Raw genomic sequence first — 21408 nt, 5'->3', positions numbered from 1 at the left:
GAAGATTTAGTTTCTCAAGCCATCGAAAGGCTGATATTTTTCTCAATGTTATGCAGAAATGTAATTTTTATATAAAAGTCTTCTATTTCTAAAATGATAGAGAATACCAATACCAGCTACCAATAATTCATCTGTAACCCTTGTGCTATCCTAGGCACGTTAACATTGGGAGTTGGGTAATCTAGACCCACTAGTGCTCTGAACCTTTTTTCTTCATCTATTTGTGATCTTCACTGGTGTCCATGGATTACATGAAATCTTTCCACCTTTATCATGGTAGGAATAACACGTCAAAGTAAGGGTGGGGTCATCTAAGATAGCATAAGGCTTATGTAACAAATTGTGAAATGTAAGAAAAAAGAACGAATGATGGATCGATTGATGAAAAAACTAAGAAAATCATCAAGAGTTAAGAGTTTTTAGATAAACGTTCCCGCGTGAATCTGTTTTAACTTTATGAGTTTCGTCGTTTGTTTAAAGCTGCAACAAACAGTTTACTTTCGGTTGTTTAATCTAACAATAAAAAACGTGTCCTACAGCTCTCCTACAGGACTCTGTTCAAAATCACCATGGCAACTGCCGTACTTCGTCGAGAAATGGCGTACGTCGAATGCATCTCAACAGGAAGTGAAGCTGGATCGCGGCTGTGATTGGCTGCCGCTCAGGGTCAGGGAGAGTTGAACGGAGCATGCTCGCTGTTGGCAGGAAGAAAGGACGGGAAACTGTCATCATTGGGTCAAGGATAATTTTTTTACCTCTCGCTTCGCTATAGCCATCAAAACGGACTTCCCGTTAAAAGAACGGTTCGATATCTAAATGAAATTTACCGCCTAGGTAAACCCCAAAGTTTCGGTTTTTAACCGATGCGCGCGCGTTTGCTTCTTTTGGCTAACTTAGCCTGCTAGCTTCCCCCGCCGTTGACGGTCGCGCAGAAGTGACCAGCCACAGAGCACGCTGATTGTGCGTGTTGTTCCGCAGGGGCTCACGCTTCAGAAGTTGTGTTTCAAACGGAGAAGTCTGAATGAAACTGTTGGCTAGCCTAGCAAGAACCATATTTTATCTCGTGTTATATCTTGTGTTTGTGCCAACTCGGAAAGGAGCAGCAAGCACGGCGGACAGCTCCAGTCCTGCAGGAGGAATCAGTCCCCCCCCGTCCCTCCGCGGCTGCACAGATTCATGCTCGCTCCTGCGGCGGAAGGATCCGTGCGTCAGCGTCGTGCCCGCGTCCATGCAGCGGCTCCTGCCACTGCTGTTCATTCATTGATCTCTATTGTAGCTCAGCGCGCGCGCGCCTCTCTGCTCCCCCGCGGCTTTCATCATGATTCCCGATCATGTCCCGGAGGAGAACGTCTACTACGGGTCCGGAGACCTGAAGAAGGAGTCCCACGTCCCCAGCTTTGACAAATACAAGGAGCTCTACATGAAGTCCATCGACAACCCCGATGGTAAGTGGGCACGCGGGGCTCAACAAATGTTGTGCTTTCAGAGTGAGTGACGTGGTTGGAAAGCCGCCAAAAAATACAGCAACGGTTGAGACGGATCCAGATCAGCCCGGACCTGCTGTGGATTCAGGTGACTGATCCGCTCAGCCAGGGGTTTGTCAGCTGGATGAGGCAGCAGGGCAGGGACAGCGTGCAGCCCGGCGGGTCTTGAGCACGTGCACACATTTGTTTATCTGTGCTGATGAGGCAAGCAGCCTTTCAGGTTCTTCAGAGAAAACCTCTGAGCTGTTTTCCACTGAAGAATCTGAGGCTTCTCTCTGACATCTAATGTTAATTCATGAATGATAGTGTCATTTTCCGAACGCAGTGATCATTCTGTAGAACAACGCTCAGCCTGGTGCTTTATATACTTCTTTGTCTGCTTGATATTTGAGCTGATCCCTCTTTCTCCTTAAGACCCACTCCCTTTAAAAAACTATTCTAAAACTGGCTTCCTATTCACAGATTCTGATTCGCGAGGGCCCAAAAAAACATTCCACTACATTTTTTTTCACACTAAGACCACCTAAGACTGGGTCCTGTTCAAAAACCACAGGACCTGGACTGCTCCTACCTGGATGAAATTATGATTTAGACAGTAAACAATGCAATAAACACAGTTTCTGATTTGTGAAAATTACAAACTGAATGATTTTATGTAGTTGATGCATTAAAAATGCTTAATATATCTTTGTGCATCAGTCTGCCCATTGTTCTGTATTGTACAGGACAGGACCTGGACTGAGGTAGACTCGGTGCGTAAAATGCGATAAATTGATCCTATTTCCCATTTTCACAGATCAGATAATGGTTTCACGAATCAGAAACTGTGTTTAATGTATTCCTTACCATCTAAATCATAATTTAATCCAGGTTTGAGCAGTCCAGGTCCAGTGGTTTTTGAGCAGGACCCGGTCCTAGGTGGTCTTAGTGTGACAAATCCAGTGGAATGTTGGTTCTTCAGTGGCCTCACGAATCAGATGCTGTGAATCGGAAGCCAACTTTAGTGTCACCATTAAGAAGTTTTTTTTTTTAACACGTTCCTGCAGCATTTTTCTGATGATGGAGGACGTAGGATTTTTTTCTTTATTCAAATCGATGTAAATCAAGAACAGAAGAAAAAATGCTCTTTAAAAAAAAAAGAGCATTTTTGTGACGTAGAAAATACGCCCAGGCTCCGCTCCATTCTGATGCTTCCACTGTCATTAATCAACAGTTTTGTTGCCCCGGTGATGCTTGGTTTGCAGAGAGGAGAGTGTAAAGAGATGGATGATGGGAAGTGGGGGTGGCCTTACTCCACATCAACAGTCCTGTGATAAACTCCTGCCGCTCTTCAGAAACTATGTCCTAGAAAACGACACAGGATTTTAAACCTAGGCTAAAAACAGCATCATCATAATTCAAAGACCACTGGGAACACTTTGAAAGTAGATCAAAAGATGATCAGAGTGGGACTTGAATGCTTTTTAAAGAAAAAGTTTTTTCCTCTTGTGTATGTTTTTAATTTGTTTGCATGTAACAGACCAAGAGCCTGTCAATCAAAGTTTATGGTGATGGTGTCTTGTTCAGTATCCAGTTGGTTCGATCGGATATCCGTCACACAGTTTAGTGTTTATGAGGAGGTTGGATTGTGATTTTCAGAAGTTCTCATGTGAGGTCAAAGGCTGATGAAGGACTTTCTCAGTCTTTGACATGAGCAGTCTGTGTAAACCGCCTCATTCACTGATCTGAATGCTGCTGTTATGAATATGCAAAGCTTAGAAAAGTCAAACGCTGAACGTGCACTAGTTGTTTTTGGATGCCTGTTTTCAAAGACATGCCGTGAGGTTTTGTTCCCGCCTAAACTCTGCCCCCGCCTCGCAGAGTTCTGGGGTGTCATCGCTAAAGACTTCTTCTGGAAGAGCAAACCCACTGGTCCGTTCCTGAGCTACAACTTCGACGTGACTAAAGGAGAAATCTTTATCAAGTGTATGGAAGGAGCCTCCACAAACATTTGCTACAACCTCCTTGACCGCAACGTGCACGAGAGGAAACTGGGGGATAGAATTGCGTTCTTCTGGTTAGTATAAAGTCCTGAGTTTTCCTCACTTTAAAGTTCGATTCCCTTCAAGCTGTTTAAAAAGATGAGAAATAATTGAATGTCATTTCTTCTGTGATTTAAAATTCACATCACTGAACCATCACCAACCTTTTCCGTTCCCTTTGTTAAACCTGAACGCTCCGATGCAGAAAGATGTGTTCATGAACACTTTGTGTGGGGAAGGAAACGTATCTCATCGTTTGACTCCCTGACGTGAGCGATGAGCTCAGAAGCTTTTTCATGATTGTTTCAGGGAGGGCAACGAGCCGGGCGATGAATCCGTCGTGACTTACAGAGAGCTCCTGCAGAGGGTCTGTCGGTTCGCCAACGTCCTCCGGTCGCAGGGTAAGTTATGGCCTCCTCCTCCGGCCAAGTCATTCACTAAGTGCACTAACGCCTCACTACAGTCAATCCAGCTCCAGTCTTCTCTGTCTCAGTCACTTTGTTAGTAAATGGAAGAGCTTCTTTAAAGAAAAGCAAACATTAACCTGGGCGCCATGTTTACATAGGAGTGCTGAGCGGTCAGTTTTACTCCTTGGGAACAGCAGTCTACTGCCCCGCTTGACTTTTAGAGCTGCTACCCAATGTCATGGCAACGAACCATGTTGCATTTGCTGCTGTAAGTAGAAAGTATATTGGTTTGTTTGCATTGCTCAGAGCAGAAACATGTAAAAGACCCACTGAAAGCTGAAGGGTCAGGAAGTTTTGGAGATTACAAAAGCAGAGGATGAGGACACGAAGAAGACTCTGTTTGACTAGATCGGAAAACCCCATGAGGGCCTCCAAACCCACAAAGTTCCTGATATCTTCAGAAAAAATAGCCCTGCAGGAGCAGGACCAAGCTAAGTTATCTAGAAAACTTGCTCCTCTGGAAAACTGCTTCAGGAACTTAGTTCAGTACGTTCTGGAAGTGAACATTGGATGTGGCAGAGTTCTCATTGGAGTTGGTGACTGGTTGAGGGCCACGGACTCTGTACTGATGTTAACATGGATAACTAAGACAAGTACCAACTAAAAGTTTCTATTTTGTCTTTTGTTGTTGAAGAATTGTATTTGTTACTTCAACCAAATGAAAGAAATGCTTTTAGCAATGCTTCTTTGTCATAGTCATCTTTTAGAGATCCGTTTTATTTTCATCATGACACACAGACTAAACCGATCTGAGTTGAACTCCAGGTCTGGTAACTCTTTTGGCATTCAAGCGCACTGATCACTTCCAAAGATTACAACAGATCCACGAAAGCTCAGAAATTCCAGAAACCTCTGCAGCCGTTGAAATCACACGTTTCATCACGGCCAAACTGTGTCAAGAGGAAATGATTTCAGCTGTATATTGCATCACATTATGAAGAAATCCTCTTTGAGAAGAGGTGAAACATCTTCAATAATAATTAGAGAAAAACCAAGCTGACTGCATTGTTTTTACCTTCTACTTCTATGGAATCGACCTGGACGAATGGGAGTCTGCATGGACAATATGGAAAAAATACATTTTCTTGGTCAATTTCTGCCTTTGTAACCAACTCTGGACTAGGGCTGCACGATATGAGGAAAACTTGCGATATGCGATATTAGTGATCAATATTGCGATAACGATAAATTTGCGGTAAATAAACAAATAGAAAAATAAACAAAAACATCATTCCCATTTCATTGCAACAGTTTAAAAATTATACTCCAAATGACCCTCATCGACATGGGGGACAAACGTCAGGGTGGCTAACCCTGGTCCTCAAGAGCCTCAACCCTGTCTGTTTTCCAATTCTCCCTAGACTGCTCGATAATGATAACCAAAATCAGGTGTGTTCAGTCAATCAGGATGTGAAATCACTTGAGTCAGCCAATCAACAGCAAGCTGGTTAAGGAGAGCTGGAAAACAGGCAGGGTTGAGGCTCTTCAGGACCAGGGTTAACATAATAGGCCTCCATCTGATTGGTCAACAATGGGAAGGCGTCCATCTGATTGGTCAAAGCATAAAGGGATTTATTTGATGTGTTAAATGCTTCAAGCTGCTAGAAGATTGTTTTAACACATTTTGGGTTTGCGATTTATTGCGATATTCGCCGTCTTTTGCCATATGCATATTGCAGAGCTGGATATTGCGATAACGATAAATTTGCGGTATATTGTGCAGGCCTACTCTGGACATTACTTTTGTTTTCTGGTCTGCACTGGAAGGGGTGTGTTTGTGTCCGCTGGTACCTTGTGGTGGATGTTGAACATGGGGGAGAGTTAACTACACTAAAGTGTGTGCCACTCATCTCAGTTGTTAGAGCTTAACAGTGGCAGTTTTCTTATCTGATTTTCATCTTTCCAGGTGTGAAGAAGGGCGATCGTGTGTCCATATACATGCCTATGGTGATTGAGCTGGTGGTCGCCATGTTGGCCTGTGTTCGCATTGGCGCTGTTCACTCCATAGTGGTAAGTGTGATATTGTAGTGTATGTGCTCAGTCCTGTGTTTGTGAAGGGAACAGCTAATGAAAGTCTGTTTGTAGTTTGCAGGGTTCTCAGCTGAATCTCTGTGTGAAAGGATCATGGACAGCCAGTGTTTGCTGCTCATTACTGCAGGTCAGCTTCAGCCTTCAAAGCTGGTGGCTCATCACAGTGTTGACTGATGTCACTTCCTGTTGGTTAATCTTAACTGCCTGCACTTTTGATGTTAAAATGTGGCCATTAGTGGATATCTAACATTAACCAGTAATCAGAAAGAGTTGGAAGGATTAAGTGTATGTGGCTAAAACAGACGAAATCTAAACTACACGCGATCGCTGTCAGCAGCAGACATTGTGTTCTTGCCAATAAAAAGTCATTGTATCTGCTGCCAGTTAGCAGTCATCGTCCCCACTAATAGTGAGCAGTCATCGTCTCCTCTGACAGCGGACAGTCGCCGTCTCCTCTGTCAGCGGACAGTCGTCGTCTCCTCTGTGTAGCGCTTTCTTAGCTTGCTCTGACCTACAGAAGATTTGTTCGACTCATGGAGCCCAGAGTGTGTGGATAGAAAACGCAACACAGGGATAAAGCAATCAATTGACTGTATTTAAACAAAGAAAACAAATAACAAAACAATAATTTTAGACACTGTAGAAAGGAGTGTCCAGGGATCCACAAGGATATTTTTCAGTCTTTGGTGTTCAAAGTTCCTTTTTCCTTTGGGTATGGCGTCTTTTGCGAAGTTCCTTTTTCCTAGGTTCGTAAATCAAGTTTTTCATTGAGAGTTCGTGGGTAGCTCGCCATGCACCATTCCTATATGGTGCAGATCAAAAAGTTCTTCCAATAAGGATAGAAGTGGGGGTGGAAAAAAAACCTGACCTAAACAAGGTCAAACAAATGATAGATTAGACACATTATTTACAACACATACTATTTACAAGACATTATTATTTACAACACATACTATTTACAACAAGTACAGTAGTCAACTGTATGTCATTGTAAGAAAAATAATCAAATAAGGTCCTAACAAAATTCGTAGGAACCTTTCAAATTCTAGGCCTATAAATTAATGGGTTTCAATGGGTTCCAATGGTTTCAAAAATAAAGTGCACTTTTAATCATTTAGCTTTAGCATTCATCAATTCAGTATAAATCAGGAGAAAAAACAATAATGATATTAATGAATGAATTCAAAACCAAAATGGCCGACCAAAACGGAAACAAGTTGAAAAGTCCTAAAACGGACAAAAAACTGAAAATTATTAACTGAAATATTTCCAATTTCAAGAGAAAAAAAAAAGACTGATCAAAAATCTGTATGTTGTAGCCACACTAGCATGGCATTTCTGTGAGGTAGAAAGCCTTTGAAATACTGATGTACTGCTATGTGTGTGACCCGATCGCATAAACTCACCGAAGAGTAGTTAGTTCAAGGTGTGGTTGTTCGAAGAACTAGTCCAGTAAGATGTTACAGAGTTTTGTTTCAAGTTTAGATAGCCGACAGCTATAGGAGATGCAGCCAGCCACAGCAGATCAGCAACAGCCAGAGCATGGATGACAGGAAGTGGCTATGTGACCCGGATGTTAATATAGGGAACTGGCCCCACCAAAATAAGAGCGCTCAGGTGTTTCAAATCTGGTAATGCAAGTGGGGCACTGATCCGGGTTACACGCTCCCCCCCTTGTTCACATGTACGTCCCTGTACATGGTTTGTCTTGTGAAATTCCTGAAGGGCGAATAAAAATGCAGAGCTCAAACCTTGCAGAAGTGTTTGGATGCTTTTCAGAAGTGGTTTCCCAGGATGTGCATATTGAAGGCGATCTGGTTGGGTTCTGGTCCGTAGTGTCCGCCTGAGAGTTGGCTGTTCAGGACTGAGAGGTTCGGACACAGATGGTGAGGGGGGTTCGGCATGGGGTTCGAGTTGAGGTATGGGATCCACAGTCTGTGTAATGGCATCTGGTATCCCAACAGGGTCAATTGGTTCTGATTGAGGCTCTGGTTTCATAATTTCCACAGCCAGTGGTTCTTCTTTGGGTTTTGTCACTTCCTCTTCTGTGTTGGTCGGTACAATTGATTCAGGTGACAGTGCGGCAACAGCAGGTATTGAGACAGCGGGTGACTCGACAGCTTTTAAGTTTTCAGCAGGTAAGGTTGTTTCTGGTGGCTCAATCCCGACATCTGGTTGCTGGATGGCAGGTGTGTCTAGAGTTGTGGAGCTTACTGGTTCAGATGAGACTTGAATGTACACATCATCGTCCGGAAGGTCTTCCTCGATGGTAGGTGTAGGTGCAGATACAGAGGGTGTTCTGGTACGCTGCTTGGGGAGTTTCCCTTGAGGTGAGGGTAGGAATCCACAAGGCAGTAATAGATCCCTGTGTAAGGTACGAAGGGGTTTGGGCTGGTTTTCCGGTCGGACTGTGTAAACAGGGAGGTTTTCTGCTCTCCTTACAACGATGTATACCGTTGACTCCCACTTGTCAGCCAATTTGTGTTTACCCCTCTGGCGCACATTTCTGACGAAGACCCTCTCTCCGATGTCCAGATCTGCAGTCACAACATGTTGGTCAAAGCGGGTTTTGTTGCGTTGCATGATTTTAGCTGCGTTCTCAATTGCTAATCGTTGATTTTCATCCAGGTGTGATCTCAGCTCCTGGACATACTCCCTGTAGGAGGGTGATCGGGCCTCCTTCAGGGGCAAGCCAAAAGCCAAGTCCACAGGCAACCGAGGTTGACGGCCAAACATCAGTTCGTAGGGAGAGAATCCTGTAACGTCATTTTTGGTACAATTGTATGCATGGACAAGGGGCTTAACAAATTCTTTCCAGTGTTGTTTCTCTTGTGTGGACAAGGTTCCGAGCATGTCTAACAGTGTCCGGTTGAACCTTTCCACTGGGTTGCCTCTTGGGTGATAGGGCGTTGTTCTTATTTTATGAATTCCTGCCTGTGAAGAAACTGGATTTTCTAGAAAGGACTGTATTAAAATTTAGTTCGTAACCCCGTCAGTTTCTTGCACACAGAAATAATGAATAATGACTCAGAGACAAAACTTAGCTTTTGTGGAGGTTTTACTTCGTCCAAACACGAAGGGGACAGACATGAACATGGTACATTCAAAGTCCGAACCAAAGAGTTCAGGGATGGGCATTGGTATAAAAACCCTGCATTTGCATATTCAGAAGATCGTCCAATGGACCTCGTGTGAAAATCACGCCCACAGGTTACTGCTGGAGAGAAGCTTCAAGGCTAAAGTGAAGATAAGTCTGAGGCCTGCTCAGAAAAGAGGGAGTATGGGAAGAAACTGTTAGAACAATAGTTTGGCTGTGCTTTCTTCAAATGTAATATAATTTTGAGATGACAATACATGCTCAGTGAATTAAGTTTAAACCATTAGTGTAATAAAAGTTAAAGGCAGTTTCTAACTATTCTTCACATCTGGATTCACTTTTGGTGAGGCCTCTACTGGCATAGGCCACCACTCTGTTCTTCCCCTCATGCTCCTGATAAAGGACTGCACCCAGGCCGGTGGAACATGCATCTGTGTGGAGCAGATAGGGCTTTTGGGGGTCCGCAAATGCCAGGACAGGATCAGAGGTGAGCTTCTGGATGATGGTGTCGAAGGCTTGTTGACACTCTACCGTCCAACGACCCCCAAATGGTTCTTTTGGATTGTGGTATTCTTGTTTCTTGATCAGGGGTTTCTGTTTCTTTTGAGAAGGTGGGTATCCTGCAGTGAGGTCATGCAACGGCTTAACAATAAAGGAATAACCTTTCACGAATCTCCTGTAGTAACCAGCGAAACCAAGGAAAGAATGTAGCTCCTTTAGGGTTTTGGGTACTGGCCAGCTGGTGAGTGCTGAAATTTTTTCTGGGTCTGTTCTTACGCCGTCTTGGGAAACTATATGACCCAGATATTTGACAGAGGTCTGGAAGAAGATGCATTTATCAATTGAGAGTTTAAGACCATACTCCTTTAGCTTGTTTAAAACTCTCATCAATCTCTCTTCATGTTCTTCGAGGGTTGGAGCAAAAACAATAATATCGTCAATGAAAACAAGTACCTCCCTCAGGTTCAGTTCCCCCATGCACTTTTCCATCAGGCGTTGAAATGTGCTTGGGGCGTTGGTAATACCTTGGGGCATGCGATTGAATTCCCAGAACCCGAGGGGGCACACGAAAGCTGTTTTTTCCTTGTCCTCTTCTTCCATCTCTATCTGGTAATACCCAGACTTTAGATCCAAGACAGTGAACCATTTGGACCCAGAGAGGGCAGTGAATGTGTCCTCCAACTTTGGCAGAGCATATGCATCCTTTATGGTTTGTGAATTTAGTTTTCTGTAGTCGATACAGAGGCGAACACCTCCATCCTTCTTACGCACAACAACAATTGGAGATGCAAATGGTGAGGTGGATTCTCTGATAATTCCGGATCCTAGCAGATCTTGTAAATGGTTTCTGACGCTATCCACATCTTGGGGGTGAATTGGTCTGGGTCTCTGCTTAAACGGCGTTGGATCAGAAAGTTTGATCTTGTGTTTTACCTTTTCAGTTTTTCCAAAGTCGAAATCATGTCTTGAGAAGACTTCAGGGATGCTGTTGAGTTTGTTAATTATTCGTTGTCGCCATTCTGGGCTTATAGGCGAGTCTTTGAAGTTGTATTGTGAAGTTGGTTCTGTTATTGGTCCAGTGCTCTGCTCTTTTGAAATGACATGCTGATAGTTGCTGGCTTCAGCTATTGTGACATCTGCAGGAAGTTGGATGGTATGGCTGGACTCATTGCTTACCACAACAGGCAGGTGACATGGCCGGTGTTGTGGCAAGTTAACGAGACAGCTTTTAACTATGAGCCCACCGGGTAAAGAGCCAGACTGGGGATGCTCAAGGAGAACAGTTTTTTCGCCTTGCAACCCTTTGACCAGATGTCCATCCAGAACTGTGGTTTGACCTGCCTGGATGATGTGTGGCTGCCCTGACATTAGTGTGACAGAGGCAGTCTGGGCTTCTTTACTGTGGTTGAAACGGTGTTGGAGGATCTTGTAGACAGCAACATAACCAGGTGCAGTTGACTGAGATTTGTCTTCTTTCTTTACATGCTTTGAGTAAGCAACATCAAGGGTGTTGGTACCAACAAGGATCTGTTGTGGGGACTGGTTGTGATCTGGTACAACCAATGCCAGTGAGTATACATTAATGGCAGAACCAAAAAGGTCAGGTGGGAAAGTCAAATTTAATTCGATGTACCCCAAGTATGGTACAGCTTGTCCATTTGCTCCTTCAATCTCCAATATGTCAGTGATAGGATAAATTTCAAGGTCTGAAAGGTAAGTGTTGTAGAATGAGTGAGGGACAGTGGTCACTTGTGATCCAGAATCAAGAAGACAGTTAAACAGTTGTCCATTTATTTCAATCTGACCAGTACTTTTGGCTCCAATAAGACCTCTTGGCAGGTGTGGCATCCTCTTCTTGGGACTTTTGTTGTGAGCAGCTCCTGAGTGTCCCACCACAGGAGCAGAGTTTAGTTTAAATGCTTGTATTTGACATCCCATGCCTCTTGTTTTTGACGTAGGCACTTTTTCTTCTGCTGGACCAGAATTGGATTGGATCGGTTAATGCAGGTGGAGGAGACATGACCATCTTCACCACAGTTGAAGCAGTACCATGGCTTTGGCCTGTTGGCGGGTGGTGTTACAGGATTGCTGGGTTTGTGTTGACGCGTTGTGAGTTGGGAGTCAGATGTGGATTTTCTGGATAGGAGCTGTGACATCTGTTGCTGAAGTTTCTTTATTTGTAGCTTCATCTCCTTCAGCTCTTCATTTGCATGAGTGCTGTGGTCACAGGAACAAGTGCTCTGCGACTGTATGGTGACTCTCTGTTTGGATGTGCCAATATGTTGCTTCATGAGAGACTCTTTGGCAGTCTGTCGGTCTTCTTCTGTTCGAAGTTGGAGCAGCAACTCAGGGAATGGTGGAGGGTTGTCCTTGCGTTGCTCCAGTTGTAGCTTGGTTATTAAAGCATTGTCCCAACAGCCACGACAGAACTGCTTCAGGAGATGTTTGTCCACTTCATTTGCTGAAATTCCACCCTGTCTGACAACAGAGCAGATGGTGTGTTGCAGTCTTTGAAGGTATGAGGAAGACCTTTCACCAGAGTTTTGAAGGGTGTTCAGGAACTGGGCAAATAACTCTTCCCCGTCTTGGACCGTTCCAAAGGCTGAGTCAAGCACACTCAAGAAAACAGAGGGCAATGCGTCTGGGTTCAGACCTTTTACCACATCAGCAGCAGGTGACATCAAGCTCTCTATGATTCTCCGAGTGACACTGAGTGCTGAAAGAGTAGGATCTGCAAGGAGAAGATTTATTTGAGATCGCCAGGATTCATAGTCCACTTCATTACCTGGTTTTGGACTTCTTCCAGAGAAGGAGCGAAGACGCAGCGAAGTGGCTGTGAGGTCTGCGTTTTTGACGACATGCTCAACAATAACCTTCTGGACTGCTGATGGGTTTAATTGATTTGTTGACAAGGAGATGTGTTGTGATGTTCTACTTTGATGAGGGCGTGGCCCCTGCAGACCAGCATTTAAAGTGGGTAAAGGTGGGGAGGATGCTGGCATTGACCGGGCTGATGCACCATCCTCTTCCTCTTCCTCTTCCTCCTCAGTATTGAGTGTGGTTCTGGAGTAGCTTTTGAGAGTTGTACCTGCTGCATCCAGGTGCTGGCCGATCTGGGTCATCACTGTTCTTAGAACCTCTTCAAAACTGCAGCCGCTCCGGTCTGCGAGTCTTTTTAATTCGACTAGGTAATCAGGGGGTTGACTGCTGCTGTCCACTGTGGCGGTGCACTCTGAGGCTAACGCGGTCACATGGCACACAAGGTTAGTAGTAGCTGAAGTGTAAGTGTATGGTAGCAATGGTTTTAAGGCAGAAAACGCGGCTGTGTCTGTAAACTCTGCGACCAGGTTTTTATCAAAAGAACTATTGGGATCATTAACGTAAAAAGTGCGATTTAATTTTCCATAAGTACGCAACCAATCAAGCACCTCATCATGTAATGTGGTTGCGGTGCCCGAGATTACAACAGAAACAGAAACGTCAACACCAGATTGAGTTATAAAATCCATGGTGTAGGGAAAAAAAAAAGAGAAAACAGAAAAATTGATATCCACACACTCAAGCTCCTAGCTAGCTCGCCACTTGTAGCGCTTTCTTAGCTTGCTCTGACCTACAGAAGATTTGTTCGACTCATGGAGCCCAGAGTGTGTGGATAGAAAACGCAACACAGGGATAAAGCAATCAATTGACTGTATTTAAACAAAGAAAACAAATAACAAAACAATAATTTTAGACACTGTAGAAAGGAGTGTCCAGGGATCCACAAGGATATTTTTCAGTCTTTGGTGTTCAAAGTTCCTTTTTCCTTTGGGTATGGCGTCTTTTGCGAAGTTCCTTTTTCCTAGGTTCGTAAATCAAGTTTTTCATTGAGAGTTCGTGGGTAGCTCGCCATGCACCATTCCTATATGGTGCAGATCAAAAAGTTCTTCCAATAAGGATAGAAGTGGGGGTGGAAAAAAAACCTGACCTAAACAAGGTCAAACAAATGATAGATTAGACACATTATTTACAACACATACTATTTACAAGACATTATTATTTACAACACATACTATTTACAACAAGTACAGTAGTCAACTGTATGTCATTGTAAGAAAAATAATCAAATAAGGTCCTAACAAAATTCGTAGGAACCTTTCAAATTCTAGGCCTATAAATTAATGGGTTTCAATGGGTTCCAATGGTTTCAAAAATAAAGTGCACTTTTAATCATTTAGCTTTAGCATTCATCAATTCAGTATAAATCAGGAGAAAAAACAATAATGATATTAATGAATGAATTCAAAACCAAAATGGCCGACTAAAACGGAAACAAGTTGAAAAGTCCTAAAACGGACAAAAAACTGAAAATTATTAACTGAAATATTTCCAATTTCAAGAGAAAAAAAAAAGACTGATCAAAAATCTGTATGTTGTAGCCACACTAGCATGGCATTTCTATGAGGTAGAAAGCCTTTGAAATACTGATGTACTGCTATGTGTGTGACCCGATCGCATAAACTCACCGAAGAGTAGTTAGTTCAAGGTGTGGTTGTTCGAAGAACTAGTCCAGTAAGATGTTACAGAGTTTTGTTTCAAGTTTAGATAGCCGACAGCTATAGGAGATGCAGCCAGCCACAGCAGATCAGCAACAGCCAGAGCATGGATGACAGGAAGTGGCTATGTGACCCGGATGTTAATATAGGGAACTGGCCCCACCAAAATAAGAGCGCTCAGGTGTTTCAAATCTGGTAATGCAAGTGGGGCACTGATCCGGGTTACATCTGTCAGCGGACAGTCGCCGTCTCCTCTGTCAATTGACAGTCGCCGTCTCCTCTGTCAGCGGACAGTCGCCGTCTCCTCTGTCAGCGGACAGTCGCCGTCTCCTCTGTCAGCGGACAGTCGCCGTCTCCTCTGTCAGCGGACAGTCGCCGTCTCCTCTGTCAGCGGACAGTCGCCGTCTCCTCTGTCAGCGGACAGTCGCCGTCTCCTCTGTCAGAGGACAGTCGCCGTCTCCTCTGTCAGAGGACAGTCGCCGTCTCCTCTGTCAGTTGACAGTCGCCGTATCCTCTGTCAGCGGACAGTCGCCGTCTCCTCTGTCAGAGGACAGTCGCCGTCTCCTCTGTCAGAGGACAGTCGCCGTCTCCTCTGTCAGCGGACAGTCGCCGTCTCCTCTGTCAGCGGACAGTCGCCGTCTCCTCTGTCAGCGGACAGTCGCCGTCTCCTCTGTCAGCGGACAGTCGCCGTCTCCTCTGTCAGCGGACAGTCGCCGTCTCCTCTGTCAGCGGACAGTCGCCGTCTCCTCTGTCAGCGGACAGTCGCCGTCTCCTCTGTCAGAGGACAGTCGCCGTCTCCTCTGTCAGTTGACAGTCGCCGTCTCCTCTGTCAGTTGACAGTCGCCGTCTCCTCTGTCAGCGGACAGTCGCCGTCTCCTCTGTCAGCGGACAGTCGCCGTCTCCTCTGTCACCCCTCTTTGAAAGCTTGTGAATGTGATTAGCGGAGTGGTTGTGGCTGCTAGTCGTCCATGTCTTCTCTGATGGATTAGATAGTGGATTAAAATGTCCAAGTTAATCAGGCCATTCAAACACTCATCTCTTTCATTCATGTAACGTCTCTGAAGTGATTCATGGAGGCATTGACAGGACTCTTCATATACACTGGTATATAAACCTGTTATTGCTTAATCCACACAAACAAAGAAACATTTGAGTCACCTTGCTGGCCACAGTGTTCTGTTTTCAGAGTTTGCACAGCTGTTTTGTTTGAACCAGTAGTTGTAATGTGTGATTTATTTTGTTTTGTTTCTCAATAAAATGTTAAAATCATCTTATCCCATTAAAGTTGGAGTGAAATGACGCAATATGAAGGCATTGGGATTATTAGGTTTAGTGTTTTTTGTCTCTTAAAAGTAATGTTTTGTTGTCGAAAGGTCAAGTGACAGTCATCTTTAGTCTGTTTTTCTGACCAAAAGAAACATTTATTCACTGTAATGGCCATGTGTTTTTTTCTTACTGAATCTCTACTTATTGCAACAAATCTTGAGTCTTTATTTTATTTTTTTCAGATGGCTTCTATCGAGGAGACAAGCTGATCAACTTGAAGCACTTAGCTGATGAAGCGCTGCAGAAATGCAGGGACAAGTAAGTTGTTGTGTGCACACCGACTCACACATGCTGACAGTTTGTCGTCCTCTTTGGGTTCATCAAAACCATCTTATTTTGTCTTTGCAGAGGCTTTCCGGTCAAGAGATGTATAGTGCTTAAGCATTTATCCAAAGAGCCTGAGGAGTCAGTGGGTTCTCATTCTCCTCCTGCTAAGCGATCCTGTCCAGATCTTCAGGTAAAGAAGAGAATAGACTTCCCTCAGTCATCCATGATGAAAAGTTTGGTTTGCTTTGGTCTCTGAGTCCTCAGAGCTGCATGGTTGTCATTGCAGACATTCATCTTTTCTTTTCTAACAACACAAATTTATATTTTCTAAAAATAATTGATCATGCAGCGATCATGCACCAATGCTTAAGAATGAGGGTGAAATGCAAATATGTCCAAAATTTTTAACCTGAGAGAGATGAACTACAGTCAGGACCATAAATATTTGGACTGAGACACATTCTTTCTAATTTAGTTTCTGAACATTACCACAGTGAATTTTAAATAAAACAACTCAGATGCCATTGAAGTGCAGACTTTCAGCTTTTATTCCATGGGTTAAACAAAAAGATTGCATAAAAATGTGAAAAACTAAAGCATTTTTTAAACGCAATCCCTTCATTTCATGGGCTCCTAAGTAATTGGACAATTGACTTCCATGCTATTGCATGGGCAGGTGTGGGCAATTCCCTTGTTATGTCATTATGAGTGAAGCAGATAAAAGGCCTGGAGTTGATTAGAGGACTCGTGCTTGCATTTGGAAGATTTTGCTGTGAACAGACAACATGCGGCCAAAGGAGCTCCTCCATCCAGGTGAAAGGAGCCATCATTAAGCAGAGCAAACAGAAAAAACATGCCAGAAATTGCTACAGTATTAGGAGTGGCAAAATCAACAGTGTGGTCCATCCTGAGAAAGAAAGAAAGAACTGGTGAACTCAGCAACGCAAAAAGACCTGGACGTCCACGGAAGACAACAGTGGTGGATGATGGCAGAATCATTTCCATGGTGAAGAGGAACCCGTTCACAACAGCCAACCAAGTGAACAACACTCTCCAGGAGGTAGGCGTATCAATATCCAAGTCTACCATAAAAAGAAGACTGCATGAAAGTAGATCCAGAGAGTACACTGCAAGATGCAAGCCACTCAGAAGCCTCAAGAATAACAAACAGCAACTGAAAGCCGCTGCAGTAAAGGCCTGGCAGAGCATTCAGAAGGAGAAAATCCAGCATCTGGTGATGTCCATGAGTTCAAGACTTCAGGCTGTCATTGCCAACAAAGGCTTTTCAACCAAATATTAGTAATGATCATTTTGTTTTCAGTTATTTGTCCAATTACTTACAAGCCCATGAAATAAAGGGATTGTGTTTAAAAAATGCTTTAGTTTTTCACATTTTTCTGCAATCTTTTTGTTCAACCCATGGAATAAAAGCTGAAGGTCTGCACTTCAATGGCATCTGAGTTGTTTTATTTAAAATTCACTGTGGTAATGTACAGAAACTAAATTAGTAAGAATGTGTCTCTCTCCAAATATTTATGGTCCTGACTGTAGTTCATCTCTCTCAGGTTAAAAATTTTGGACATTTTTGCATTTGACTGATCTTTTTGAGAGACGTGGACAAAATTTTGCAACTCTTTTTGTTACTAAAAACAAATTCCCACTCTGCTCACTGAAATACCACAAAACTGATGGCAATGATTATAAAACTTACTGATAATCAATTGATGATAACCAGATGTTGATGTTCAGAGGAATAATTAGACAAACCAGTGAAAGAGGCATGGACAGAAACAAGGACTTTCATGCTTTATATTTTACAGCCCAACCTTTCATTCTCTTTGTCCAGTGGTTTCTGTCAATGAGACTGCTGCCGCTCTGAGGGGGGGTTTGGTCCACCGCTCAAGGGTCCAGATGGTGTCCTTCAGCTACTCCAACAGACATTTAATAGGATTTAAACCTCATCTCTTTGAAGCCCTCTTCAGAACAGTCCAGAGTTTCGTCCTTAGACATTGTTGGGGCTTTTGTGCCCCAACAATGGCTAAAGACTCGCGAATTGAACCTCAGACTGAACTTCATGCTTGATGTTTGCATGTGAACATAAAGCTGTCAGAAAGTTCCCATTTAGTTTTGTTTGTCCAAAGGACTTACTCCAGGAAACCCTCCAGACTGTCTGTATGCATTCCTGTCTACCATCTAGAATGGAGACCTCCCTAGTCTGAAGTCCTTTCAACTTTTAAGTAACCTTTTGATGTCTTTGGAGGTTCTGATGGACTCTTTACCGTTAAAGCCTTGGTCACTTGCACCTGTACAGGTGCAGCCGGTTTTTGGGTTGTCCGGGCCCGTAGAGGGTGGTAGAGAGGAGCAGCTGCATCTTAAGAGGAGTGCAGTTGTGTCTTGCAGTTCCCTTGAGGCTCGTATGGCCTTCCCAACGAATGTCATACAAATGAAAGGAACCAGTGTTGTGCGTGTGTTAAGTGTATCATGAAGTATTTGTAACAATGATTTTAGTTGAACACACTCATGATGTACGGGTCATGCTGTCGTACGGCGCTCTTACACCTCACTCTTGTCATTAGTAAGGTACGAGTACCGAGTTTTTACTGATCATGCACAAATGCTGCACACAGGAGGTGTACAGATGATGTGTAACTGCCGTAGGGTGTCCACTCAAACTACACTTTGTCTGATCTCCTCATTTCTAACAGTCAGGCTGCAGCAAGGAATGCACACTTGTCATGTGAACAGCCCTAACAGTGCAGAAGGATTTGGGGCGTTTTGCTATGGCATAGCCATAGCAAAAGTGTGCATGAACATTTTCACTCTACGGGCCCACCCAGCTGTATACGAGCCTGAGATTTTGTGTGGGCCACCTGCGTGTCCCATACAGGTTTGTACGGGTTTGACTAAGGCTTACTATGCATGTCAAGGATTTTCTTTCTAATCTCTGGAGACTGCTCTATGCTGTTTTGTGATCCATGGCTTTTAGTAGATCTGTAAACTTTAAAGCTTTCCTGGAATCTTACTGCAGATGTTAAAGAGATGATCCTACCATTAACCTGGATCCAAACTTGGATCAGTTTCAAGTTAACTCAGTTTCAGATTTGGCTGGTATGTCATTTCTAGTGGGTTATCAACAGTGTTGTTCATGCGTGAGTTTGTACACCCAACACAAAAGAGGACACAACACCTTTTGGGCCTGTTCACACCGGGATTTCGCGCGCGATATTCGCCGACGTTAAACGCCTCCTGACTAAACAAAGGGCACCATTGTGAATGTGCACACCGATGTGAAAAACGCCACGCGTAAAAGCGTCATTTTTTAAAAAACGCCTCGGGTTCATTTTTTTTGGTTTGACGCACCGCGTCAAAAACTATACGACCAATGAGAATGGCGCTTTTGCACACGTGTCTGGAGCTTCTGAAGTTACAGTAAAACACGACCTGGGGGCGCTCAAACACAAAACTGTCTTGCTGAGCACACATACCAGCGAAGAAGATATACGCCAAGTAGCGTCTACACTGCCGCGAAGAAATAAGACGAAGAAGATGCACTCACTGACGGACATTCTAAAATATCCCCGAAAACGCTCATGATACATTTTCAGCTCTTGTACCAGTCGATAAAACTCCCCATGTTCTTCTCTTCTTGTAACTATGGGATGTACCCAAAATCTGCGTCTTTTCCGGCGTCTTTCATCATTCAACAGAACAATAATTTCTTCATTGCTGGAACTGGAGCTGGAGCTACTGGTGCTGGCAATATTCATGTTTTCTTTGTTTGATTCTGACAAGCGCGTAAATACTTGCTCTCTTCTTCTGAGTGAAAAACGAGTTTAAGAAGTGTGAAGTTGAGCAGCGCCACCTTGTGTACAGGAGTATTTCTGTTTTACATTAAGCGCCATGAAATTGCATGTTCACTCGGCTCATCCTCAGCAAAAATTGCTTGGGTGTGAACACAAAAAACGTGTTGATAAACGCTGGCGAGTAACGTGCGCCGATATTCGTCCCGGTGTGTACGGCCCTTAAAGCTGAACTTGAAGATCTCTGTGGACCAATTGTTCATTTCTCTCTATTGGTCGCATGTTTGTCTAAAGCACTTCACCTTGGTTGGGGTTGTCCTCCTGGGCTGTGAGTTAGTTGGATTTCATCGTGGTGTGAACCGGTCTAAAAGACCTTGTTAGTGACTAAACTTTGGTATGGGTTTAAAGACTGCAGCGATGGCTGAAACTATAAGGAAATGTAGCAGCAGCTCCTGGACCATAGAGAAAAGCACTGATGTGTTTATGTTTGTTTACACCACTGCTGCAGATTTTCATCAGCTTCTTCAATGTTTCTGTTTCCATGCATTTGTTCTGACAAAAATGGTGAATGTCTGTATCTTTTTGTTTATTGCTCATGGTTTTTGTGTTGGTTAACACTCCCTCTCATTAACTTATTTTCTCCTCTTTTACCTTCCATCCCATCCAGCAGGATAAACAGAAAGGGAAGGTAAAGAAAGTGCGCCCTGTTCCTCAGGTATTTTCATAATCACCCTTTATCATAACCCCGCCCAACAGCTTTTCTAATGCCTTTCTTTGTTTTCATGTCACCCATAAACCCTGTTTTCACTGCTGAACATGCCTTTTCTGGAGCTCCTTAGATCTTAGTCCAAAGCTAGCTTTAGCCGTGGTTGTGTGTGGTGAACATCCTGTTGTTGGTTTATTGTCTTGGATGTTTGATGGAAATTTGATGCTCCCATGTGAACCACAAACTCAATGTGAAGGTCTGAATGAGACCGAATGGCTTCCCGTGTTTGTCAGTTCCATTCCACTTTAGTTGACGTTCTTTTAAGAGTAGACTTCACTTCCATTTATTCCATGATGTTTCTCTTGGTTTGGATCAAGGAGGGCAGGAGTATTCTGATACTAAGGCCAGCTGAGAAATGTCCAGGGTCCATTGATGGACCAGTTGAACACATCTTTAACCTTCTATCCACTTGTTTAGAGCCTCCAGCTCTCACAGAGACATGTAGGAGGTGGCGTTGTCCAGTAAATGCAGACTTCCCTGTAGCTGCAGTCAGCATCAGGCCTCTACAGCAGGCCTTTGGGACTCAGAACAGCCAAATCTGCATTTCTCTAGATAATCCAATCACTGTTGTTATTTTTAATATCAACGTGGTTTTAAATTTAAAACCTTTTTAAGAAATTTAATTTAAAGTAGACACTTGAGAGCAACTCTAGTGGAACAGTGAGGTTACAGAGAGCAGAGGTGGAGAAGGTGAAGGACTTTTAGTTCTCAGGGTCAGCAGAGGTGGAGAGGCGTCTGCAAACAGGTTAGAACGGGTGGAGGAAGGTTTCAGGTGTGACGTGTCACTAAAGAGTGTCATCCAGAATGAGAGGAAAGGTGAAGAAGACTGTGGTGAGAGCACCATGTTGTTGGTTTAGAGACTCTGATGCAGAGACAGGAGGAGCTGGAGGCAGCAGAGATGAAGATGCTGAGGGACGGATCAGGAATGAATCCATCAGAGGAACAGATCATGTAGATGTTCTGGAGATCAATGCAGGGAAGCAGAGGAAGAACGGAGCAGATGAGACTTTAATGACATGTGATTCAGACATGTCCTGCCCTGAGCTGAGACTTGATCTCACAATTGCAAAGTGTCTCTTTTTAAAAATTGCAGGTTTTGTTGGGTGAATGTGA

The 21408-nt window shown here is 43.7% G+C and overlaps 1 protein-coding gene and 1 long non-coding RNA gene across 6 annotated transcripts in view; one reads left to right on the top strand and one right to left on the bottom strand.

Moving 5' to 3' along the window:
* Nucleotides 1-620: 620 nt before the first annotated feature.
* The window catches only part of acss2 (acyl-CoA synthetase short chain family member 2), a 34425-nt gene continuing 13637 nt past the window's right edge, over nt 621-21408 (top strand). For 2 of the 5 annotated variants that reach the window (XR_013657319.1, XM_011473022.4), the window contains exons 1-8: nt 621-1445; nt 3345-3540; nt 3815-3906; nt 5879-5982; nt 6058-6130; nt 15645-15720; nt 15811-15919; nt 20197-20244. Coding sequence is in view for 3 of the 5 variants with exons in the window: in XM_011473022.4 (XP_011471324.1) it covers nt 1319-1445; nt 3345-3540; nt 3815-3906; nt 5879-5982; nt 6058-6130; nt 15645-15720; nt 15811-15919; nt 20197-20244 (825 nt within the window). In the remaining 2 variants the exon portion in view is untranslated. The remainder of the gene's footprint in view (nt 1446-3344; nt 3541-3814; nt 3907-5878; nt 5983-6057; nt 6131-15644; nt 15721-15810; nt 15920-20196; nt 20245-21408) is intronic. The other 3 variants (XR_013657320.1, XM_004086361.5, XM_004086362.5) reach the window with 2 other exon arrangements.
* Nucleotides 13276-14251, bottom strand: LOC105355815 (uncharacterized). Its single transcript, XR_002873559.2, has 2 exons — nt 14107-14251; nt 13276-13568 (listed from the first exon to the last, which is right to left on the bottom strand). It is a non-coding gene; the product is annotated as an uncharacterized LOC105355815 (long non-coding RNA).

Source organism: Oryzias latipes, chromosome 7, assembly GCF_053564925.1.
Source record: "Oryzias latipes strain Hd-rR chromosome 7, Olatipes_Hd-rR_3.1".
NCBI classification, from domain to species: domain Eukaryota; kingdom Metazoa; phylum Chordata; class Actinopteri; order Beloniformes; family Adrianichthyidae; genus Oryzias; species Oryzias latipes.
This window is presented reverse-complemented; position numbering and strand designations above follow the sequence as displayed.